Source organism: Dipteris shenzhenensis, chromosome 6, assembly GCF_047967505.1.
Source record: "Dipteris shenzhenensis isolate YYH24624 ecotype China chromosome 6, Dip_SZ_1.0, whole genome shotgun sequence".
Taxonomy (NCBI): domain Eukaryota; kingdom Viridiplantae; phylum Streptophyta; class Polypodiopsida; order Gleicheniales; family Dipteridaceae; genus Dipteris; species Dipteris shenzhenensis.
The window spans coordinates 38531360-38556024 of NC_141601.1; the positions used below are offsets into that span (position 1 = coordinate 38531360).

Consider the following 24665-nt stretch of genomic DNA (forward strand, 5'->3'; position numbering starts at 1 on the left):
AGTGGGAGATGTGTCTATGTGCTGAACGCGAGTCTCAATCTGCTGCACTCGCTCTATGTGTCCATGAATCTCTCCAGCAAGAGTCCTATGAGTCGCCTGTAAGACCTGAAGATCTGTCCTAATAGACAAGATCTCCCGATCCTGCTGTGTCACTCGATCAGCAAGAGATGCAACCTGAGCTGTAAGTAGAGCAATGGTCTCGTCCTTCCTGTGAAGCATCTGAAGGGCAGCTCGGAGGTGGGTCTCAAAGTGCTGAAGCTCTGGTAGGATGTGGCGGCAAGGACAAACAGCACAAGGCATGGAAGGAGAAAGAAAGGGAGAAAGGGGGGAAACCGGTAAGGTGGGTAGCGGGGATGAAGGAGAAGGCTGGAAAGGGGGAGAGAAAGCGGGTACCGGGGATGGAGAGGAGGGGATGGGTAAAGTCTGTAGAGAGGATGAGGAGGAGGGAGCCTCTGGCAAAGTAGGTAAAATAGGCAACAAAGGGGGGGAAGAGGTGACAGAGGGCTGTGAGAGGGGGAGCAAAAAGGGTGGAGAAGGGGTAGGAGAAGAAGGAACCTAAGAGGGGAGGGGTGAAAAAAACTGCGGGTACAAAGTAGCTATGGGCGGAAGATGAGATAATGGAGCTAAAACCGGTGTACCTGCGACTGGGAGTGCGGCAAGTGCGGGCACTGCGCTGGGCGGAAGATGAGATAGTGGAGCTGAAACCGGTGTACCTGCGACTGGGAGTGCGGCAAGTGCAGGCACTGCGCTGTCCTTTGAAGAAGATGCAAGTCCTCTTCTACTATAGTGCAGCATATCGGTCGTGGCGGCCATTGATGTTGCTGCTGTTGCTGCTTCTGTAACATGCTCGACGGTGTCGGCCATGTTTAATTACGGGAAACTGGCAACATTGAAAAGCGGGAGATGGCGAGCGCTGCCAATGTGCGATGAGAGAGAGAGAGCGAGAGAGAGAGAGAGAGAGAAAGAGAAGAGAGATTTAAAATTAAAAAAGAAAAGTTTTTATTTAAAAAGAAAAGAAAAGAGAGAGAAGATAATACTCAAATGGAAACATAATAAAATTGAAAGGAAATGGAAATGAGCAATAGACCAAAATGGAAAGACTCACATTGATAAGGTTGAGAGAAAGAGAGGTGCAAATCTAGATGTATGTATGTCTGTGTATATAGAGAGAATGGTAGATAAGGATAGGTAGTTTGGTAGAAATCTCTGGGGGTTATTCAAAACTGTGCTGTGTTTTTTGCGATTCCACTTCTGATCATCTTGGGTCTATTTTAGGGATGCTTATTTTCTGACCAAAAATCTGTCTTTCTGTATGAATTAGAGACATTTTCTTCTATGCATGTCTTTGGAAGAATCTTCATAGTAGATTTACGGTTTCTGTAACCCTTTTTAAATATTTTTGATATTTGGTTGAGTCCTTCATCTTTGTCGGGGTTATTTAGGCACACTTGCAGAGAAGGCTCTACTTGCCCTTTTGCCCCCAGAGGAGGATTTTCCATATAGTGTTCGTGTTACTTCAGAAGTAATGGCATCAGATGGATCCTCATCAATGGCAACAGTTTGTGGAGGTTAGTAGTCTTCTCATCTGTGTTGTCCTTTATCAAAGGGCTCTGTCAAACTCTGTTGGGTTCATCAGAGTGAGTGCGTATTGGTGGGGCCTGCTGAGGTCTTAAGTCGTGCTTTGCTTGCTACAATTCATCTTTTTTAAAATTCCTTTGGGTCCTTGTATATTGTGAGGCTGTGAATTCATAGTTCTGTTTCAGCAAGTGTAATAGAAATCGTAATAAAGATATGTCCTCGATATCTATAACATGTGTTACATGTTGTATACTCTTGTGTGGCTTGTACTGGTTCATTTTAAAATTATGTGTTTTGACTATGTACATTTATATAATGAGCAGTGAGGAATGGCGATCTTCATAACCCAATGACATCTGGAAAGGGCATGTTGTGGTTTCTATGCAACAAAAGCAAGGGTCTAACTAAAATTTTCAGAATTTGTTTCATACTTTTTTTCTTGCTTGTCCATTGGTAAACTAAATTGAGCATCATATATTTCGTACTCTTGCTGGGGAAGTTTGAGAAAATGCTTGAAGTAAGAAAAACATGCTACCATGGCTGCTTAAGGAACAATGCCTTCATGAAGATGGAAGAGGAATGAAAGGTGTCTCCTTTAGTAAACCAGTATCTGTAATGTTTTTGAGAGATCCCTGCTCCGTGTGAGGGCAGGGCACTATTAAGGTCGGGATTTAGGGCTTGTGGAAAGTCGTTTTAGTGGACTGCTTAAAAAATATTCTGACCAGAGGCTGCCTTGCAAACTCAGAAAGAGACATACATATCTCAACAAGCATAGCAACATGTGCATGTATCAATAAGTTCGTAGTATATTCATGTTAAAGTGTTTTGCATGCAGATTCCGGATGATGATGTGTACATTCAAGTTGCAGCCCAAAAATAATTATTTGGCCTCCTCAGCTACATTGCTGAGGTTATCTTTTAAGAGCCCAAAGCTTGGGAGGGTTTAAAATGTCAATCTCATTACTTCAAGCGCATTTATGCAATTGCTATTATACTATGCAGATGTACTCAATATTTATGAAGGCAAAAACTTAGGAAGAAGGCAAGATCAGCGCTCTCTATGTCTGAAGTAACCCCCCCCCCCCCGCCCCCCCCATTTTAAAAGAAATGTTTTTGGTGCATGCTGGGAGGGGAGGGTGGATGAATTTTATCATGCATGTTACTTTCTAAGGTATCATATATTTTGTAGTTTGGAATTGCAGGTGACTGCAAAGGGTCCTCCATTTTCAAAGTTTCTTGTGCTGGGATGGCATCAAGTTGGATATCTCCTTTTTCTTGATGTTAAATTATGCAATGTTATGTACATGCCAGGAGATGCATGACCTTGTGAAGGTGGCATAGACCCAGGAACTTTTTTTTTTTTTGGGGGGGGGGGGTGTTACAAAGAGGGTGTTTTTATTGATAGCTGTAAAAGAATTTTCACAATGGGATCCTCAGCCCACATTTTTCAGATTCACAAAATGCCAGATATGTCCCAGCACTGTGCACCATGAGATAACATACCAAGCATAACCCAGAGAAGCACCAAAACCCGGGAAAACACTGTAGCAGCCTGGGAGAACACTATCTTTAGTTCTGGTTCGGAAATGTGTCCAGGTGTTTCTACTGCTTTTGAAACGAACCATGAATGTCTGCCACGAGGTTCCAGATATCCTTTGTAACCTTGAGGTGAGCACACACAAGAGCAACATCTTTCTTAAGACTGGCAGTGATCTGTTCAATCTGTGCATCACGCTCTTGGATTATATTCTTCCGGGCCTGTGGACAGCAGTAACTAGAGATTAATACCAAAACATCCAGATTTTTATTATTATACCCCATAGCATTCCTTTGAAGCCATATAGCCCGTAAAACATGACCTTGAATGACACCACTCCCCCTGCAACTTAGGTGGCTTATCACCAAGCAGTGGGCATGTACCTGACCTACTGACAAACTTTGTGCCACAACAAGTTAGAACCTTTCAGTTGAGGAATAAACGAGGAACAAACTTTTTTACATTTACAGTTAAGGAATAAATAAGGGACAACTGACACCTTTGACAAATAGTGCGACAGCTCTATTTGTCAAAGCAGCAGCTCTGCTGCCTTTCCATACTGTTTTGTGGATTATTCGCCACAGAAGGCACGAATGTTTCTCTTGCATTGACCTCTCACAAATTTTGTGATTCTTTCTCTCCACACCCCTGACAAATCCCTTCTCCCCACTTTCTAGTAAGACAATCGTGAATTCCATTGGAGTTGAAGAAAACAGGAACTGGGATTAAATGTTCCTGTCCATACGAAGTGAACTCTATAAGTAATTGAGCTGCCTCCACAAGCACATTCCATTTTTTATTAGAACACATTAAACCAGCTACAAGACTCCCTGTTCCACACATCACCCGAGACTGTAAAACCCTTTTTGTTGAGGTACACTGCATGCTTGAGGTCCCTATTCTAGAGAGCATGATCCTTCCATGAAACAATATAGCAGTGAAGGTACCTGTTCTTCCTAGAAAGCCCCTTCCAGCGTGTATGATGTCTTTACATCTGCCATACGTTCCACATTGCTTCCCCAAGTCCTGAACATTTGTTGCAGGGCTCTCCCCCAAACAAGGTGGGTTCTGGGTACCCTATCCAACTCTTGCACCTAATGGGATGAGTGTATTTGAAGTGCCTTATGATCAGTTTTGAGCACCCTATGTTCTTCTCCTGCAGTGCTTTTAAAATCCATTTTCCCATGAAACGAGCTGCTGACCTTTCCAAGTCAACAATGCCTAATCCTCCTTCATGCTTCGGTATAGTACAGTACTCCCACCTCATTTTGGCAATCTTTCTGTGATTAACATCTCCTCCCTACAGGAACACTCTAAACAAAGAGTTAAGTTTGTTGATTCTTGTTTTTAAAGGAGACCAACAAGACAGCAATAGATTACTGAGGGGTACAGAAAGTGATTTAATACGAACTTCCTCCTAGCCAAAGAGGGTTGAAACCCCTACCACATCTGCAGTTTCCTTTTTAACTTCTGTAGTACCCATTCCCATCTGTTTTTCATTTAAGAATATGGTATCCCGAGGAGCCCAAAGGGGGGCTCCTACAGCTATCTTCTTGCAACTCTGTTCATCCTGAATATCAGGCACCAGCCCCATAGTACCGTATACCCCCTGTTTTACTGTGATTTATATTTGATGCTGATGCACACTGTAACAATAATTGTATTTTTTTTGTACATGGGGAATAATTCACTGGTCTGACCAAGGCCAACATTACTTCAGCTTTGTTACTCAGTTTCACCAATTCCGACCAAGGATCTCTGAAGGGTTTGTTTTCTGAATGAATTTCTTATCCACATGATTATGTACTATGGTTATGAAAGAATAGCAGGAGATAATGTATCAGGCAGGAGGTCTGAACTAAGCAATTCTAAAGATCATAAACAAAAGCAAAAAAAGACAAAGACATTTGGCAAGAGTAGGTTCTAATCTTCAGGCTATAAGGTCTCCAAAAGAATCTGCAACAAAATTTTCCACTTTGCAACAAATCCCTCTTGTTGTGTCCATAGTTTCCACATCATATCCTACTGGGTTGGGATACAGCAGTAATAGGTGAAGTGCACTTAATGGTAGCGAAGGAAAGTGCACAGGAAACCTTGTCAAAGAAAATTACCCTTACGACTTAAGAGAGTGAGGCAGTACTTGATTGCCAGCTTACAGGACTGACGTGCATCCTTAGTGAGACTCAATCATAACCCATAGACCATACCTTGAAAGAGGCATGAGAAGCGACTTTCCTAATCAATCACTGTTTCACCCTCCCAGATCTCCACATGGTTGTTTGTGCTTATAAGTAGTATCACATCTGTTCCTGATGTCATCAACCATCCAAATATGCTCTGACTATGATGACATATAATCGGTGAAACTGATCCACATATGAATTGTTGACAAGTGGAAGAAGGTTGAAGATTATAGCATCAAGCTAAATCATTGATAAGCATAAAGGTGTCTCCATCCAAAGATAGATTTCAACTAGCTTCATAGTTTAGTTTCACTTTCCGATAAAAGTGACTCGTCCAGAAATCAGTGCATCATTGTTAGGGCGAGGGATTGGAATTATTTTCTGCCTTGTGTGTAGTCTCTACGGTGACTCACGTGTTGTGGGGATCTTGAAGGAATGCTGATGGAGCCTCCACTCTAAGCTACTCCTTGTGAGAGCAATGGAGACGATTTGAATTTCTCCAAGTTGCCAATCTAAGCCATGCCCAAAATTCCCGACTAGTTCCTAAGTCCCTATGCTCACATGTGGTTTCACACTGATTACATTTTCTGAAACCCTACCATCTTTGGATCAGTGAGCAGTCTTCAGTGGGCACATTGTATCAGTGGGCACATTGCAGACTATTGCACATTTTCACTTCACATTGCCACCATTGTAAGGCCTTTAATCAAGCTATTTTCTGGCATTATTTATGCACATCATTTTCTGAAACCCTACCATCTTTGGATCAGTGAGCAGTCTTCAGTGGGCACATTGTATCAGTGGGCACATTGCAGACTATTGGCACATTTTCACTTCACATTGCCATCATTGTAAGGCCTTTAATCAAGCTATTTTCTGGCATTATTTATGCACATCATTTTGAGCCTTGTAAATCCTCTTGGCTATTCCCGGAATCATTTGCCACAAGCCTTGTAATAGATTGGACTATATATTGCAGCACGAGCCGTCCGTAAGTGTCACTCAAGTGGCTCCCGAATTGTTGCAATGTGTTTCCACGACCTCTTGGTTTTTAGAATTCGACACTAGAAAGTGTTTTGACACCATCGTAGAGAAAATGGGAAGGAGAAGAAGGGAGAAGGGAGGGAGAAGGGGAGATGGGAAAATAGAGAGGGAGAAGGGGAGATGGGAGAGGGGAAGGGAAGAATGAAGGGGGATGGAGTGGCAAACACAAAGGCACTACAAAGGAAACAAGAGAACACCCAAAGACACTCTTGAAAGAGAAGAGGGGGCTTGAATTCCAAACTTGTGCATACAACAATGAAGACCAAAGTCAACCATTTGGCCTTTTATACAAGTCACCTTTTGAAGGGAGGGCCAACGCTAATCATTTTATACCACTCTCTCCTCTCATTCTTTTACCATCCTCTTGGGCCCATCTAGCTCTAAGACACAATCCTTGGTCTATATACTTGCCACTGTCCATCAAATCACATCACTAACCAGCGGTGGCATATTGTTAACCAATCAGTTAACACTTTGACAGTTTAAAGCTTGCTTATGAGGGGTTCTTCTTTTAAGCTTCCTGATGAACGAGTATGTATTGTATGCTCTATATGTTGCTTTCCTAGGCTGTCAGGACTATTTGCTTAATTGTCATGCACAAGGCATTTTTTTCCTTGATAATAATTTCAGGGAGTCTAGCGCTGATGGATGCGGGAGTTCCCCTTCGTGGGCATGTAGCTGGAGTTTCAATCGGACTGGTCACAGATGTGGATGAGATAACTGGCAAGATTAAGGATTACAGATTGCTGACAGATATTTTGGTAAGGAAAGTCTCATTATTTTCTGTTTCCCAAGGATGCAAACAAGTTTTGAAGATGATTGTTTGAGATGAAGCTACTTTCAGGGGTTCCAATCCATAATTACTAAATTCATGTGGTTTTGAAGATTGTGCACCATAGAATTAAGATAATTTGCAGTTCAATTTTTGGGCAGCAAAAAGTATCATCACTCTAGCAGATGAAATCTTTTAATACCTGCAGCAAATCTGGTACCTTCGAAGTACCGAGCAGACTGGAAACCTGTTGAGTCTCTGGATCCTCAGATACATCAGTTGCCTTATACTCCGTTTGAAGCCAACCTTGTTTATCCTTTCTCATTGGTGTGCCTTAAGTATTAAGTAGGACTATCTGATGTAGGACTGAAGGCTTGCTGCCAATCATCTGTGAAAGTAGAGAATCTCAAGTCTCTCCACTCGATGCAAATCTGTCTCTAATAGGGCTGTTCCCCAAAAGAGATTCTATATGTACCTGATGGGCGAACCAAAGAGTCAAAGAGAAAAGTCTTGGTCTAGGGATCCTAGAAATGAGAGTGAAAGCACTACTGCTCGAGTCTAGCAAGTGTGGCATATCTCATGCTTAGTCGGGCTTGCAACCCTGGTCGCATTGTGAAGGTACCTGCAAACTGCTTCTCCACTGCACCTCCCCCCTCTTCCAACCTCTCCGTCTAAGCCCTCGCGGGCTCCTGCGTATTCCGGCCTGTCTGTGACGATGCTGAGTGCATGAATGTGTGACTGGAGGGGGCGCATTGCTATTGCGACCCCCTCCTCGTTTCTATTTCCGCCACCACAGCCCACCATATGGGCTGTGGCCACCGTACGATTGCCAACCACCATAGCTATAGTAGGGCTGCCGCTAGGAGCAGCACGACTTCTGCTGTCGAGATCTTCTCCCAGCCCGCCCCTTCCTGAACAACACGCACTCCACCGCCTTGCAGCTCGCCATTTGGCTCACAAGACACTGCTGTTGAACAGGACCAGCACACTGTGGGTCTTTCAGCCCTCCTTTTGGTGCTCACCGATTCCAAGACACATCTTTATCGACCAAAAGAGGCTTAAGGCAACTTGTGCAGGCAGCTTGTGGTCTAGGGGCTGGCATTGTACGGCTAGCTCAAGCTTTCTTCCATTAGTTTGGCCAGCCCCTCAAGAAGAAGAAGAGTTGAAGCGCGTCCCGAGTTCTCAGAAAGTGCCAAAGCTTCTTGGTGGTTTGCTCTTTAGTGTGGCAGCTCCCTTTGTGCAATTCACGGTCCTTCCAAGTCTTAGAGCTTGCTAGTGGAAGTGACCCCGCTTCCGCAAGCATGAGCAAGGCAAAGGTTCCCCCGTTGACCTCTCCTCAGCAGCAGCAGGTCAACGCTCAAGGCAGCCAGGACTTAGCTTCCTCTTCCCCTAGTCCTGGGGAGCAGGGTCATGTTGATGAGTCCATGGGCCTTCGCATGCGTGCTGGGAGGCCTTTGCCGTGTGAGTTTTGGCGATTAGGACTTTGGAACTATTTGGAGATTTCGGATTCTTACCCCATGCCCTTGAAGTTGACCATTCTGGTCTTGCAGCCCCGTAAAGGAGGCATCAGTGTGGTAGTTGTGTGTCCTTTCCGGATCTCAACACAACCATACACTTGCGGTAGTCAAGCTGGATCGAAGCTCTGATACCAATGTAACATGCAATGGTAATCTGATCGTGTAATTCACAACAAGACCTTTAAACCTTTAGCGAGGAATTAGAGTTGTATGTACCCCATAGAGAGAGAAAGGAGATGAGGGTAAAGAGAGAGTAGAATCGACACCGATTGGGTCCCTGTACCCACTAAGGGCCCCCTCCCCCAATCAGGGGAGAATTTGCTTTATACTCGGAGAACTGAGAAATACAAAGAACGCTCTTCGAGAGAGCTCACTATGCACACGTAGAGCAAACCCAAAGACCTGAGAGGCAACGCCGGCCAATACTGAGACAATGATGCTGTCCATACTAAACAAGGGCTCACAAAGGGGTCACAACATACGACAAAATCTCCTATTAGGGAACTATTACGCACTTGTCGATGTAGCCAGTGTGTCACTTTGCACCCAAGTGCAGGGGTGCATGTGGCATATGCCTGCTTCCGAAGGGGGGTGACAGATCAGACATTTGGCAATGGAGGCCGGTTACCCTTCTAGACACAGCTAACAAGATCTTGGCTAAGGTCTTGAGTCTACATCTGACATCCCATCTCCCAGATATCATTCATGAGACGCAGATCGATTTTGGTCACGAGCGTAGCATCTTGGATAACATCTTCACTTTTTGGGAGGCAGTGGACTGGGCCAGGGAGGAGGAGCAACCGCTTGTCGTTCTTCTCCTCAATTTCGAGAAGGCATATGACAAGGTGGAGTGGTCCTTCTTGGAGGGGACCATGCAGAGGATCCGTTCTCAGAGAGATGGATCAGAGGGGTATCAACTCTCTATGCAGGCAGCTCCAGCAAGATGATTATTGGGGGCCACACAACCGAGGCCTTCCCTCTCTCCCACTCAGTGAGGTAGTGCCGCCCGTTGGCCCCTTATCTTTTCCTTTTCGTGGTAGAGGCCTCAAGCTACTTTCTGCAATCCCAGGTTCTTAGTATTACAGGGATGCAGCTTCCGATCAGGCAGAAGGAGGAGCTCCTTGACTCCGAGTTTGCAAATGACACAGCACTCTATGTGGATGGCTTTGTGGCTAGCTTGGAGAGGGTCAGAGGGGCCTTAGCCATTTATTTTTGCGAGGCTTTCGGAGCTTGCATAAATTGGACCAAATCCGTTGGTTTCTTCACGGGCTCAGAGGACACCCACGAGGTTTGAGATTGGGGAGATCATTTTGGCTTTCGTTGGATCCCGAGAGGAGTGACATCATGTTACTTGGGCTGCCAAGTAGGCATTGACATTTTGGTAGAGCAGCAGTTCAGCCTGGTCCTAGAGAGTGTCAGGGAAGCTCTTATATTGGAGCTCTGCCAAACAATCGCTTTTGGGTCGTGCAGTAGTGGTGAACGAGGTACTCCTAGCCACAGCTTGGTACATCGCCTCGTGTTGGTGTTTTCATCGGGGCTTTTTGAGGCAGCTACGGCGCATAGTACGGAACTTCCTCTGGTCGGGATCGGATGGCATGCACAACACTAGAGCCAGGGTGGCCTGGCAAACAATGATCCTGCCACAGACGCAGGGGCTTGGCATTACTAACCTAAAGATGCAGAGTAGAGCTCTCTTAGGCAAGTTGGTTGTGAGAGGCCTTACTCCAGTTGCGAAACCCTGGAAGCTCCTACTCTAGTGGAGGCTTCTTGGAAACACGCCTCGCATTGGGAGGCAGTGGCAGCAGTCCTATAGGTGGATCTTCTTCGAGGCTCCGGTGACAGGAAAGGCCTCTCCGTTGATGCATGCCAGGGCAGCGGACTCATATCAGATGTTAAAGACCTGGAGGGATGCATGCCAGGGCAGCGGACTCATATCAGATAGGCACAGTAGGATAGGGGATTGGCCAAATCCTTTGGGACTTGGAGACGACTTCCTAGAGAGACAGAGGCCCGCAGACAGGCCCTCTCCTACCTTCAAGGAGCAGATATCACGATGGAGGAGATTGAGGAGGCAATCCTGGACTCTTGGTGGGAGGGACTACAGAACCCCTGGACCCCCATTGCTGATCAAGACAGTTCTCGTGGATAGGAATACCACTCCAGATACACTTTTTTTGGGAGTCTCTTGGTTCCCCCCAGTCTCATTTGTATCGGGTGGGACCGAGAGGCTCATTGCAGGGCGAGGAGGAGACAGAGGTGGACCTAGAGGACCTGGAGTGGTGTAGGCCATCTTCTGGTGGTTCTAGTGATGCCCTATAGGCCATGGTATGTGCCTTGTAGGCATAAGTGTAGACACTTATAGTGTTAGTGCCTACTAGGCCACATAGGACACTTAGTCCTATGTGACACCTAGGACACTTAGTCCTAGGTCTAGGTACAAGTACTTTGTACTTGTGTTTCTTCTTTTTTATCTAAGATTGACGTGACTTCTCTATCGACTTGTCTTGTACATGCACTCTCTCTCTCTCTTTGTTTCGTATCTACAGTGGTATCAGAGTAGGTATTGCTCTAGCCTTCCAGCTCTCCTCAGCCCCGAGTCCTTTGTTGCTCATTGGAGAGTTTTCTGCCCTGCTGGTCCACAAATTCCCAGCCTGTTCGAGGCTCTTCAGTTGCTGTCCAATATTCAGGCGTCCAGCTTCCACAATCTCTCGTACCTTCAGTGTTGTACCGTATTGCCTATAGTATCTGCGTCGTGCAGTCCGTACGTGAGCAAACCTGCATCACCCATACATCTGCATCGAAGGTCGCCGTACATCCGTCGGCGCCGTACTCTGCACCGTACTCTGCGTCGTCATCGTACATCTACATTGAAGGTCGTCGTACACCCATCGGCACCGTGCATCGAAGGTCGCCGTACATCCGTCGACGTCGTACTCTGCACCGTACTCTGTGCCGTACATGTGCCGTGGTCACATGTACTTGCATCGTACTTTGCGCCATACTTGTACTCCGCGCTATTCCGTACAACCACCGTACAGGGTCGTACCTACAGTGGTACCACCGTACAGATCAGTCGTACAGCCACCGTACTTCATACCATCAGTCTGAAATTTGGGGATTTTGCTGATTTGCAGGACATTGGAAAATTTGGGGCTTTCATTTCCTTTCACCTCCTTTGATTGCAATTTCTTGCAAGAATATTGGAGTTTTGGGATTTAGTCTGCAATTTCTTGTTTAAATTGCAGTACATTGGGTCAAATTGCAGGACATTCAGTTACATTTGTAGGACATTGGGTCAGATTTGCATACATTGGGTCACATTTGCAAAAATTTCAGCAAAATTTGGGGCTTTTCTACAGTTGCCCTCTTTTTGGCCTATTTGCCCTCAATAAATTTGGGGCTTTTGCCAAATTTGCTGTTTTTGCAGTGAACATTGTCTGTCACAGTCACATTTGGGTCAGATCTGCATTTGCCCTTTGATTTGGGTCAGAAATTTGCATATATTTGCTGTCATTTTTGGGACAGCCAGCGTATTGCAATGATAGCCTTGAGGCTTTTGGGTTTTCAGGTCTTTTACAGGTTATCACAATTGCTATGGCTGGGAACAATCAAGATTTATCTGGAGTTCTTCGTGAAGATGATAAGTTGGATGGCACGAACTATCCGATGTGGTCTTATCTCATGAAACATATTCTTGTTGCAAAGCATTTGTGGAATATTGTTTCTGGGGCTGTTTTGAGGCCAACCAATCCTTCAGTGGTTGTTTCTACTACTGGTTGTTCTGCAGGGGGTACTCCTCTTGATGCCTCTTCCTCTAGCACTCCTGCTGCTGCTCTTCCAACTCAAGAACAGTCAAGATGGGATGCAAGAGATGCAAATGCACATTCATGCATTGCTTTATCATGCAAGAGAATCATTATTCCACACATCCGGTCTTGCAGGACAGCAAAGGATGCTTGCGATAAATTGGCTTCTCTATATCAGATTCGCAATGAAGCTCGTGTTGCATATTTGAGAAGTCTATCTTCCTCAATCAAATAACACTGAATTTTAGAATCCTTCGCTTCATTACTTCAGGGAGCCTCAAATAAAACAATCAAAGCTATTTATTCATTCCAAGTCAACCCTTCAAAATTCAATAATCCTATCCATGTTTCTTGAAACACTCCAAAATCTCTTGTATTCCAAGTTGTCGCTTCCATCATAGAAGACTGCAAGTGTATTACAAAAAGGAGTATAAATATTTTCACTGTAGGATATGAAGTTTTTATAGCAGAAGCTAACATATAGAAATTGAAGCCCCACTAACTGTCCAGTATCAATCAGATGATCCATGTAAAGAAGCAAAGGATGTGAAGCAATGGCACAGAGCAAGGCACTGAGAGGGCATCCTTGTCGAAATGATCGTTCCAGAGTCCAAGACTCAGACAAATGATTCCCTATAAAGCATTGTGCAGTGGAATCTGAGTAAAGCCAATATATGACATTAACTAGCTTTGGTTCAAAACCAAGTTTAAACATGATTTGAGAGACATAATCCCACTGTACCGTATCAAATGCCTTTGCCACATCCACCTGCATGACCAAAACATCTTGAGCTGAATATTTTGCATATTCCATTGTGATGAGAGTATTAGAGATATTGTCATGTATATGTCGTCTTGGAACAAAACCATATTGCCTGGGATGAAGTCCATCATGAAGGATATCCTTTATCCGATGTACCAACATTTTAGCAATAAGTTTGTATATAACCGGCATCAAAGTGATGGGCCTCCAGTCATCCATTGTCTCACATAGAGGTTTTTTGGGCACAAGCTTAACCAGACCATGCTTCCAAGCTGAGGGAAGATGTTGATGCTGCCAGGCTACATTAATGAACTTCAAAATTTGACCCTTCAATTCAGCCCAGAAGGCTACAAAAAATTCAACCGTCAAACCATCCCAGCCAGGGGATTTATGTTTACCCAAATGCTTGAGGGCTTCATCCAATTCAAAATCTGAGAAAGACATTTCCAGCATTGAAGCTTTTTGCAAAGAAACAATAGGAGAAACAGGCTCAATAAATCTGTTCCGAGCCAATGCAACCTGAGGTGTAGAAGAAGATGGCTGAGAAAAAAGAAGCTGAAAATGATCCAAACATTGTTTTTCTAGCTGAGATAAAGTTTGGGTCCAAAGACCGTCAGGTTTCCTGACCCTCATGATAGATTGACTTTGTCTATGTGCATGTAAATTCCGAAAGAAAGATTTCGAGGACACTCACACGCACATGCACTGAAACCGGCCTCTAATCACTCAGAGGGCAGTGGAACTAAACCTTTAATCACTTCAGCACTTATTTACAGCTCACAAAGCATATATCACAACCATTAACCATTGCATGATCACCATTTGGCATTTACCCATTTGTTCACAAACAAAACCACTGAAAAAGGGATGGAGGCTAGAATGCCCCTCCTCAACAGACATAGACAAGTGCACCCGATTGGCCCCAAACACCGTGGTGCCCCTTTCGGTATTTCTTTATATTTCACAGTGAAATGATTACGAGTTGCATCTGGGAGACCTTCCCTGCAACTGAGCACGCAGCCCCAATTCACTAAGCCTTCGCAAGGCTTTCAAGCATAGAACACCATCACATAAGTGCACTTAACCCATAGGCTCAACCCAAAGGCATTCTCTTTTCCGAGTGCAATTCCATTGGCTGTCCAGATGCAATCACACTGCACCCCAGCTGCACTCTCTTTCAGTGGTTTCCAGATGGCATTCACAAAGCTTTTCAAAGCTCCAAAATAAAATCAGCAAAGTACCCAACCAAAGAATGACTCATGTAGCACTGCCTGGGCACCTGTGAGCCAAGAAAGAGGCGGCACACGAGGCCAACCAATAGCTTATGGCAAAAAGAAATTGCAGTAGCAAAATCACAACTCACCAAGCCCTGAAAACTCGAACCAAGTCCTCAATCGCCAAGAGGACATAGTAGCCAATGCCCAATTGCATTCTCAGCCAAAGAGGAGTGCAAAGGCATGAAGAAAGAGCATTTACAAGAGCCGACCAGCAAGAATTCCACTGAAAAATGCGAAAAGAAGCACTTCTGTCGCGGAGAAGTGGGAGTTCTTGGGCTCAAAAGAAGCGTGCTTCAGAGAGGAATGCATTGAGAAGGTTTTGGAGAAGTTTCATCACCGGAAAGTCCTCCAAAACTGAGGAAAACCAGCCAACCAGCGCATCGGACCACTCGAAATTCAACAGAAAGCTGTAGCTTTGCAAGAGGAGAGGCCCAGGAGGCGGTAGAACAAAAAAAGGTCCAGAAAAAGCCACTTTTGCAAATTCGACCAGCAAAAGAAGTGCTCAGCTCTGCCCGTTCTACCAAATGCACGGAGGGAAAAGCATATCACTACGAAGGGGAGGCAGAGGGGAAGCCATCGGGCCAAACGGAAGTCGAGGAATCCAAACGGGTGAGGTGTTATGAAGAAAAACGGAATTCAGCTGAAGGAGGCTGAAAAACCAGTCCAAATTTTCAACAAAAGGAGAAGATGAGAGAGAAAACCACACATGTGAGGCCCAGGAAGGTCCAGGAATGGCAAAGGAGCATGTAGAAGGCACTAGAGCCACCTGGAACTCTAGGGGGACCACTGAAGGTACATGGCCCTCTAGGGGACCCATTAAAAATGCCACATCATCATTTCCCAACAACCACTCTTTTAATTCCTTGGAATGCCTTTGGGCCTAGGGATTAATTACGCTTATGTGCTAGGCACCATGCCGCGTTTAATTACACATTATTAAGCCCACGCTTGGACTTTTAAAACCAAAGTTGTCACGGTCTTGTAGTACATTAAAGTACTTTGAATTTCACACCCCCGTGACATACCCCTCTCTTGAAACAGCAAACCACAGTTTGCTGCCCCAAAACACAAGAGCGAGCATGAAATATAGCATAAAAGAGTATACAAGAAAGCCGCAGCTATAGTATACAAAGACACTGAAAATATGGCTAGGAGAGGCATGCATCCATCCATATATACTGCTCAAAATCTATGTGATCCTCGGTGATCAATAGTCAAGATGCATCAATATCATGAAGTCTCACAGCAGAAATACTGTCAGCTCAGTATCTCGGATGAAACATACAGTGTCATCAAGCGACCTCATGAAATCACAGTGAGCCCGTCTGTACTGAGGGAGTGGAGGTGCTACCCCCCTCTCGAACATCAGGTAATGCTCCAGACGCTCGCTCTGCTGAACTACCTGTAGGAGCCCAGACCGCAGTTGGCTCTAATTAGAAAGCATCAAGGTAAAGCTACAATATCCCAGGTGAATCTACCAGTTCACCTTCCTCCATCCATTTCGCATCAAGTGATGGGTAATTTTGAAATTTTACCAAGTAGTGACGGATAACTTTACCCTTGAGCTTTCTATCTCTGTGTGCCAGAATCTGCTCTGGGACCAGAAGTTCATCCTGTTCTTCCACTTCAGGCTGCACCTCATCTTGTCACTCTCTCTTATAGAGGAGAAGCATTTTGTGCGATGTAGCAAGACATTGTATAAGAGAAGGCTATAAAAGCCTTGAGGGAAGAAAGGTTGAGAAGCCCTTGTAGACGTCAAGAAGGGACCTTCCATGATCAAGGCATGTTCACTCTAGCTAAGATAATAGAGGAGACCCCAAGTCAATAGGCTAATTGAAATTCCTCAAGGGCCTTGTAATCTTGGCTTAGTGGCCAACAAGATTTTTTCCATACTCAAGGTACTTTAGTAGAGGTGTTTGCAGGCATCAAGTTTGGCATAGCATACAAAGCACCATGCGAGTGCTATGCAACAAGATGGGGATGGGACTACATCCTCGGGAATATCTCCATGATATTGCTTTAATAAGCTCACATGAAAGGCATTATGTATCTTCCAATGCGGAGGCAACTTCAGCCTGTAAGCTACCTCGTTTATCTTTTCAGAAACCTGGAAAGGACCATAGTAACGCATGTTCAGCTTTGTGTACAACCTTTCCTTGCCTTTCTTATTTTTCAGCTTTGCCTTGTGAAAACGCAGCAAAACCCAATCACCTTCTGTGAATACCAATTTCCTGCGGTGCTTATCTGCTGCTCTTTTCTGCTTGTCTTGACTTCTTTGCAAGGCATATTTGATCTTCTTGTAAGCCTCTTCAAGGCTTTCCACAAAACGATCAGCTTCGAAGATTTTCTCTTTTGTATGCAAAATGGGAGGTATCTTCCTGGCACCTTCCACTATTTCAAAAGGTGCTTTACCTGTGGATGTGTGCACCGTATTATTGTAAGCATATTCCAGCAAAGGCAAATAATGCTCCCATTTGCTTTTGTGGTCTGAGACATAGGATTTAAACATATCCAAGATGGTAGAGTTTTCCTGCTCCGATTGTCCATCAGACTGAGGGTGAATAGATGACGAAAAATTCAGCGTAGTGCCCATATTTTCAAACAGTCCTCTCCAAAAGAGGCTGGTCATCCTCGGATCTCTATCACTGATTATGGATTCAGGCATCCCATGATACTTGAAGACATGCTGCAAAAACAATTTGGCCATTTGATCTGCTGTAATTTTATTTCTTACTGGCACAAAGTGGGCTTGTTTGCTAAACCTGCAAATTATTGTCCACAATCCATCATGTCCAGTAGGAGTACGTGGAAGATCAAACACAAAATCCATAGCTATGCGTTGCCATGGTCTATCCGGAATTGGCAAAGGGTGTAACAACCCAGGTGCCTTCTACCTGTCAAACTTTACTTTCTGACAAACCATGCATGTTCTCACATATTCTTCCACATCTTTCCTCAAAGATGGCCAATAAAAGTATCGCTCCACTGCTGTAATTCCCCTACGTCCTGCATATGGAGGAGCATGACTTTTTATTATGACTTTCTGTCACATCTAATCAGTGACACAGAGTCGTCCATGCATCGAAATGAAACCCTCTTTCAACATATAGTGATCATGCCTTTGACCATGAGAAAGCTGATTATAAATAGTTGAAAAATCAGCATCATTAACATACTGATCTTTCATCACATCTAACACATTGTTGTAAGCAATGCTCACTGCTGAAACATTGGGTTTCTTGGAGACTGCTTCAGGCTGTGGTTTCCTGGAAAGTGCATCAGCCATGACATTTTTGTTACCCGGCACATGTACAATTTGAAAATGAAACATTGAGAGGAAGTTAGCCCATCTCATGTGCTTTTCAGATAATTTTCTCTGCGTGAGAAAATATCTAAGTGACTGATGATCTGTCTGCACATAAAAATCAGCTCCAAGAAGGTAATGTTTCCATGTGGTCAAAGCATGTATCACTGCTAACATTTCCTTCTCGTATGTATGCAAGTACAATTCAGCATCTTTGAGAACTCTACTCTCATATGCAACCACTCTGCCATCCTGCATCAAAGTGCCTCCTATGCTGTTTCCACATGCATTACAAGTTACAGCAAAGGGTTTTGCAAGATCTAGCAAGATAATAACGGGTTTAGAACACAACTTTTGCTTCAGCTCTTCAAAAGCTGCATTTTCCTTTGGTCCCCACTGAAACGGTACAGCTTTCTTTTGTAAAGCATGCAAGGGAGAAGCAATTTCTGCAAAGTACTTTATAAACCTCCGATAGTATGAACACAACCCCAGAAAGCTTCTGACTTCATGCAGATTTTTCAAAATTGGCCAACTCCTTATGGCCTCAACTTTTGCAGGATCCATCTTGACTCCATCCTTTGACACTATATGACCGAGAAAATGAATCTCATGCATGAAGAACTCACTTTTCTTGGTGTTTATTAATAGCTTGTGTCTTTTCAACTCTTGAAACACAATAGTGAGGTGTTTCCTGTGCTCCTGCTCATTTTTAGAGAACACAATGATGTCATCGAAGAAAGTGCCCACAAACTTTCTGTGCGCTCTAAAAATTCTATCCATCATTCTATTGAAAGTGGCAGGTGCATTAGTCAAACCGAAAGGCATCACAAGGAACTCATATAAGCCAAATGAAGTGCGGAAGGCAGTCTTGTAGACATCTTCAGGCCATATCCTTATCTGATGGTATCCACTTTTAAGGTCAATACGACTGAACATTGAGGAACCTTCCAACCGATCCAATATATCATCAATGCGTGGAATTGGAAAACGGTTCTTAATTGTGACTTTATTCAAAGCCCTATAATCAATACACATTCTCCAACTGCCATCCTTCTTTTGCACAAGCAACACAGGGGAACAGTAAGGAGAATTACTTGGCTGTATTAATTCCTTTTCCAAGAGTTCCTTCACTTGTGACATTATCTCTTCCTGTTGTGCCTTACTGACATGATAGGGAGGTATATTAGGCGGTGAGCTTCCTGGAATTATATCAATTTGATGATCCTCGGGCCTCTTGGGAGGTAATTCTTGAGGAAGTGCATCTGAGAAACAATCCTGAAAATCCGAAATAAAAGCAGCCCTTTCTCTATCTAAAGCAGAAAGAGTAGAGCCTTCCTGAACTGGTTGGCTGTCCTCTTTGACAAAAATCAAGTACACTGAAATATGACGCTTTATTACATTGGAAATACAAGAAGCTGAAACTACAGGGATGGACTCCCCTTTCAACTTTACATCAAGTACATGATTTTTGCCTCTATGAGTTAAAGAAATCTTCTTGTTTCTCATCTGCACATCAGCCCCCACCCTGTACATCCAAGGCATCCCAAGCAAAGCATCACACTCTGGCAAAGGCATAATGTAGAAGTCCTCTGCATCCTGATATCCCTGGATATGCATCCTCAACTTGCCAATGATAGGAGTGACAGGTGTGTTGAGTTCAGGGTTGGCCATATCACACATGCCGGATGGCCCCATTTCCTCAGGCTCGATGCCAAGCCTTCCTGCCATATCAGGAGTTATGAAATTTGCCTTTGCCCCAAAATCAAAGAAAAACAAACAATTCTGATTTCTGATTTTTCCCCATGCTCTGCACATCTCAGTCTTTTTCATTTCCTCTTCATCATGTGCATGTGGCAAACTCCCAATCACATCTGGAAGTAGTCCTGCAGAAGGTTTAGGCTTTTTGCCCTTCCGATCAGCCTGTTTATCACCATTCTTATCATCATCTGACCTGTCTCTTTTCTTGAATGGGCAATCATAAGAGCGGTGTCCCTCTCCTTTGCATATAAAACATTTGTTTTGCTCCATGAGTGACTTTTTCTCTTCATCAGATAACTTGGTACGGGGCTGTTTATTAGGCTGTCCACGCCTTTGACCAGCTTTGAATTGGGCTTTTCCTCCCTTTTGAAACGGTCGTTTGCCATAATTTTTATTTTCAGATTTGATGTCCTTATCCTGGTGTTTGGCAGCCCGTTTGTTGTCTTCTTTCTTGCTGTCCATAAAGCCCAAATTCTTCTCCTGCATCCATGCATATGGTGTCCTTGCATTCTCAATTAATTGAGTCATTGAACCCACCTTGGTTTTGATGCAATAATCACATAGCTCACTAGGCAATCCACAACAGTACCTCTCTATTTGCTCTTTCAAAGAAACATGCCTGTAAGAGCTCAATGGCAGCAAAACATCCCAAAACCTCTTGGTGTAATCATCAAGATTCTTGCAAAGTTTGTATGACAAGTCATGCCAGTGTGAAAGTACTTCAACTTCAAAAGTTGGAGTAAGCCAAGTAGAAGAGAACACTTGCTTAAATTCCAGCCAAGTAGCAGGTGCATCTCCATGAAGCATAAGGTTGGTGTACCACTTAAGTGCATTGCCTTTCAAAAATGTGGCAACCTTCCTCATCTTGGATGCTTCTGTAAACAAACCCCCAAGAATGCGGCATCAAACTGTTGAAGGAATGTGAGGGCTTTGTACCTGTTCTGTACTCCATTATATGTATCAAACTTGACATGAGAACCACCATCCTTAAATTCTTTATATACATTTGATATTGGCTGTCCCAAAGATGGCTGTATATTTGCAGCATTCCCTTCACTAGGGAGAGCCATGCTTGGCTGAACATTAGGCATGGGAGCATATGCTGTGGCTTGCATGCCTGGCTGCATTCCCACATTGTCATACATGGCTTGTTTTCTATGCCCAATTGGCGGTGAAATCAACATAGCATCAAAGATAGAATCTGTACCAAAATATTCAGGTTGCTGCCTCAAATATGGCTGAGGTGGTTGAGCCACATTTATGGACTGCATATTATTATTTTGAGGAGTAGAAATACCCAAACCAAGGCCTTGTGCTGGCTGCTCATACTGTTGCACTGGATGTACTTTTTGTACCTCTTTCTCAAGTGCTCTTTTGGGCGATTCCTCTCTCTTGGAAGTCACTTTCTGAGTCATTTTTGATGGCTGTCCCTCATGGGAAACTGATGCATGAGTGTGTGGTCCGCCATGAGAAGCTGATGCATGTGTGTACTCACTCTTTCCGTGCTTGTGCTTTCTTGATTTCTTCTTCTTCTTGGCATTTGTTTGCACAATCTGAGCCAAATTTTGAGCCAGCTGAGTCAAAGCAGTCACTGCACTTGCAAGCTGTGCATTCAACATAGTAGCATCATCTGATTCACTGCTAGAACTAGTATCACCGTTGAGCTCAGCTGTAGCTTCATGTGTGGCCTGATCAAAAGGCATTTGTTGTGCTCCCTGCAGCTGTACACTAGCTGGATCATTAAGGCTTTCCTGCCTTCTCCTTTGAGGAGTTGTGGAGCTCTCTTGCTCATGGGTACTCACCATGTTTATGGTTGTAATATTCAGCTGTCAAAAAGTGCAGCAAAGATAGCCTTCCACCAATCTACCGAGGCTCACCTCTTGAGAAAGAGTGTGTGGTGTCCCGGCAACGGAACAAATGAAATCGGCCTCTAATCACTTAGAGGGTAGTGGAACTAAACCTTTAATCACTTCAGCACTTATTTATAGCTCACAAAGCATATATCACAACCATTAACCATTGCATGATCACCATTTGGCATTTACCCATTTGTTCACAAACAAAACCACTGAAAAAGGGATGGAGGCTAGAATGCCCCTGCTCAACAGACATAGATAAGTGCACCCAATTGGCCCCAAACACCGTGGCGCCCCTTTTGGTATTTCTTTATATTTCACAGTGAAATGATTACAAGTTGCATCTGGGAGACCTTCCCTGCAACTGAGCATGCAGCCCCAATTCACTAAGCCTTCGCAAGGCTTTCAAGCATAGAACACCATTACATAAGTGCACTTAACCCATAGGCTCAACCCAAAGGCATTCTCTTTTCCGAGTGCAATTCCATTGGCTGTCTAGATGCAATCACACTGCACCCCAGCTGCACTCTCTTTGAGTAGTTTCCAGATGGCATTCACAAAGCTTTTCAAAGCTCCAAAATAAAATCAGCAAAGTACCCAACCAAAGAATGATTCATGTAGCACTGCCTGGGCACCTGTGAGCCAAGAAAGAGGCGGCACACGAGGCCAACCAATAGCTTATGGCAAAAAGAAATTGCAGTAGCAAAATCACAACTCACTAAGCCCTGAAAACTCGAACCAAGTCCTCAATCGCCAAGAGGACATAGTAGCCAATGCCCAATTGCATTCTTAGCCAAAGAGGAGTGCAAAGGCATGAAGAAAGAGCATTTACAAGAGCCGACCAGCAAGAATTCCACTGAAAAATGCGAAAAGAAGCACTTTTGTCGCGGAGAAGTGGGAGTTCTTGGGCTCAAAAGAAGCGTGCTTCAGAGAGGAATGCATTGAGAAGGTTTTGGAGAAGTTTCATCATCGGAAAGTCCTCCAAAACTGAGGAAAACCAGTCATCCAGCGCATCGGACCACTCGAAATTCAACAGAAAGCTGTAGCTTTGCAAGAGGAGAGGCCCAGGAGGCGGTAGAACAAAAAAGGTCCAGAAAAAGCCACTTTTGCAAATTCGACCAGCAAAAGAAGTGCTCAGCTCTGCCCGTTCTACCAAATGCACGGAGGGAAAAGCATATCACTACGAAGGGGAGGCAGAGGGGAAGCCATCGGGCCAAACGGAAGTCGAGGAATCCAAACGGGTGAGGAGTTATGAAGAAAAACGGAATTCAGCTGAAGGAGGCTGAAAAACCAGTCCAAATTTTCAACAAAAGGAGAAGATGAGAGAGAAAACCACACATGTGAGGCCCAGGAAGGTCCAGGAATGGCAAAGGAGCATGTAGAAGGCACTAGAGCCACCTGGAACTCTAGGGGGGCCACTGAAGGTACATGGCCCTCTAGGGGGCCCATTAAAAATGCCACATCATCATTTTCCAACAACCACTGTTTTAATTTCTTGGAATGCCTTTGGGCCTAGGGATTAATTACGCTTATGTGCTAGGCACCATGCCGCGTTTAATTACACATTATTAAGCCCACGCTTGGACTTTTAAAACCAAAGTTGTCATGGTCTTGTAGTACATTAAAGTACTTTGAATTTCACGCCCCGGTGACATGCACACACACACACGTGCACGTGTTCCCGTCCTAGGGTTGACACCTCTCGCTGACTTCAACTCAGAGAGTGTTTTTCCCCTTTTATGTACTGACACCGTTATGGGCACGACTATGGATTATGGATTTTGTATTTGTCTTGGGTGTTGCTGCCCCTTTAATGGCTCCACCCATCAGTTCATTGTATCATATTCTTTTAGTCTCATAGACGCTTTTTGGTCTTCTTAATAGACTCTCTCTCTCTCTCTCTCTCTCTCTCTCTCTCATTCTCGAAGAATGAAGCTGTCCCTTGAGCTTCGATGCTCTACCTGCATTGTTCACGTTGAAGTTATGTCACATTGTCTTTCATGCTCGTGCTGAAGTTTCCGCATTCATTATATGAGTGAGAATGTAATATTTGCAGTGAGAATGTAATGAGTGAGAATGTAATGAGAGAGAATGTAATATTTGCAGTGAGAATAGACAAAGACAATGCTTGTCCATCTTTTTGCAATTAGTTCTGCTATGGCATCTGCAAGTGGCTTTTTGGGTTTGTCTTTGACAATCTTCCAGAAGCTCTTTCCTATGCATAGCATCTTCATTTTGAACTTCCACCCATGATAATTCTGGGTGCCACTGGACTTTTCTTCGATGTGAAGGTTGTGTGCTTGTTGCCCTAAGCTGTGTGAGTGCTCGCATTTTTGTGCTAGTTGTGTGCCTCGAGTTTGGAGTAATGGAACTTCTCGTGGTTCTTTTTCGTACCTCTAGATCACCTCTAGGGATTCACAAGGGCATGATGCCATGGGAGAGAGGCTTTGAAATCATATGTGAAATTTTTAGATCAGAGAGAGAACACATAAATTTGGATGAAGCTTCAGATGATGAAATGAATTGCACACAACTTAAAGATATAAAGAAACGTCGGGTTTCGTAGGAAACCCTAAAATTAGAACTAGGTCAGATTGTAGAGGGACATTTGACATAGTGCCACACGTACGGTGCAAAGAATTAGCATCCACTTGGGGACCCCCTAGGTGTCTTTTCTTGTGCAAGTGGACTCTGATCTATGTGTTGGTTCTGCAAACTGGCAAAGGCATGGCTTCTATGTGAATAGCAATCAAATGTAGAAGTATGTTCTTAAGTGCAGACAAGTGCTTGCATGCATTTTATTTGGATGGTTCAAATGAGAGACTTTACAACTGCTGTCTGTTAGATGTACTCCATCAACGGAGTTCTTCACATTTTGACTACTACGATGCTTCTGTTTCTGTCAGGGGCTTGAAGATCATGTAGGAGACATGGACTTTAAGATTGCTGGCACCAGATCTGGGATAACTGCAATACAATTAGACATAAAACCAGCTGGTATTCCGTTAGAGATTCTCTGTGAGGCCCTAGAACCAGCTCGTGTTGCACGGGAGCATATTCTTAACATGATGGAACAAGAAATTCGAGAACCACACTCTGAACAAAAGGAGAATGCTCCACGCAAAGGTAGACGCTGCACTTCATGGCCATGCCACGTTTGTGTTGCAATTGGTACTTCAGTGGGTTCATTCAAGTTCATGTACTGGTATATACCTATAATCGAGCAACTCGCGATCATACTCTGTACTGTGAACTGAATAGGCAAAGCCT

General features: G+C 44.2%; 1 protein-coding gene across 1 annotated transcript in view; it reads left to right on the top strand.

The window, feature by feature from the left end:
- The window catches only part of LOC147901147 (polyribonucleotide nucleotidyltransferase), a 276757-nt gene that overhangs the window by 227957 nt on the left and 24135 nt on the right, over positions 1-24665 (top strand). Inside the window, exons 11-13 of the mRNA XM_087375929.1 lie at positions 1443-1568; positions 6973-7103; positions 24302-24521. Of these exons, the coding sequence (XP_087232055.1) occupies positions 1443-1568; positions 6973-7103; positions 24302-24521 (477 nt within the window). The remainder of the gene's footprint in view (positions 1-1442; positions 1569-6972; positions 7104-24301; positions 24522-24665) is intronic.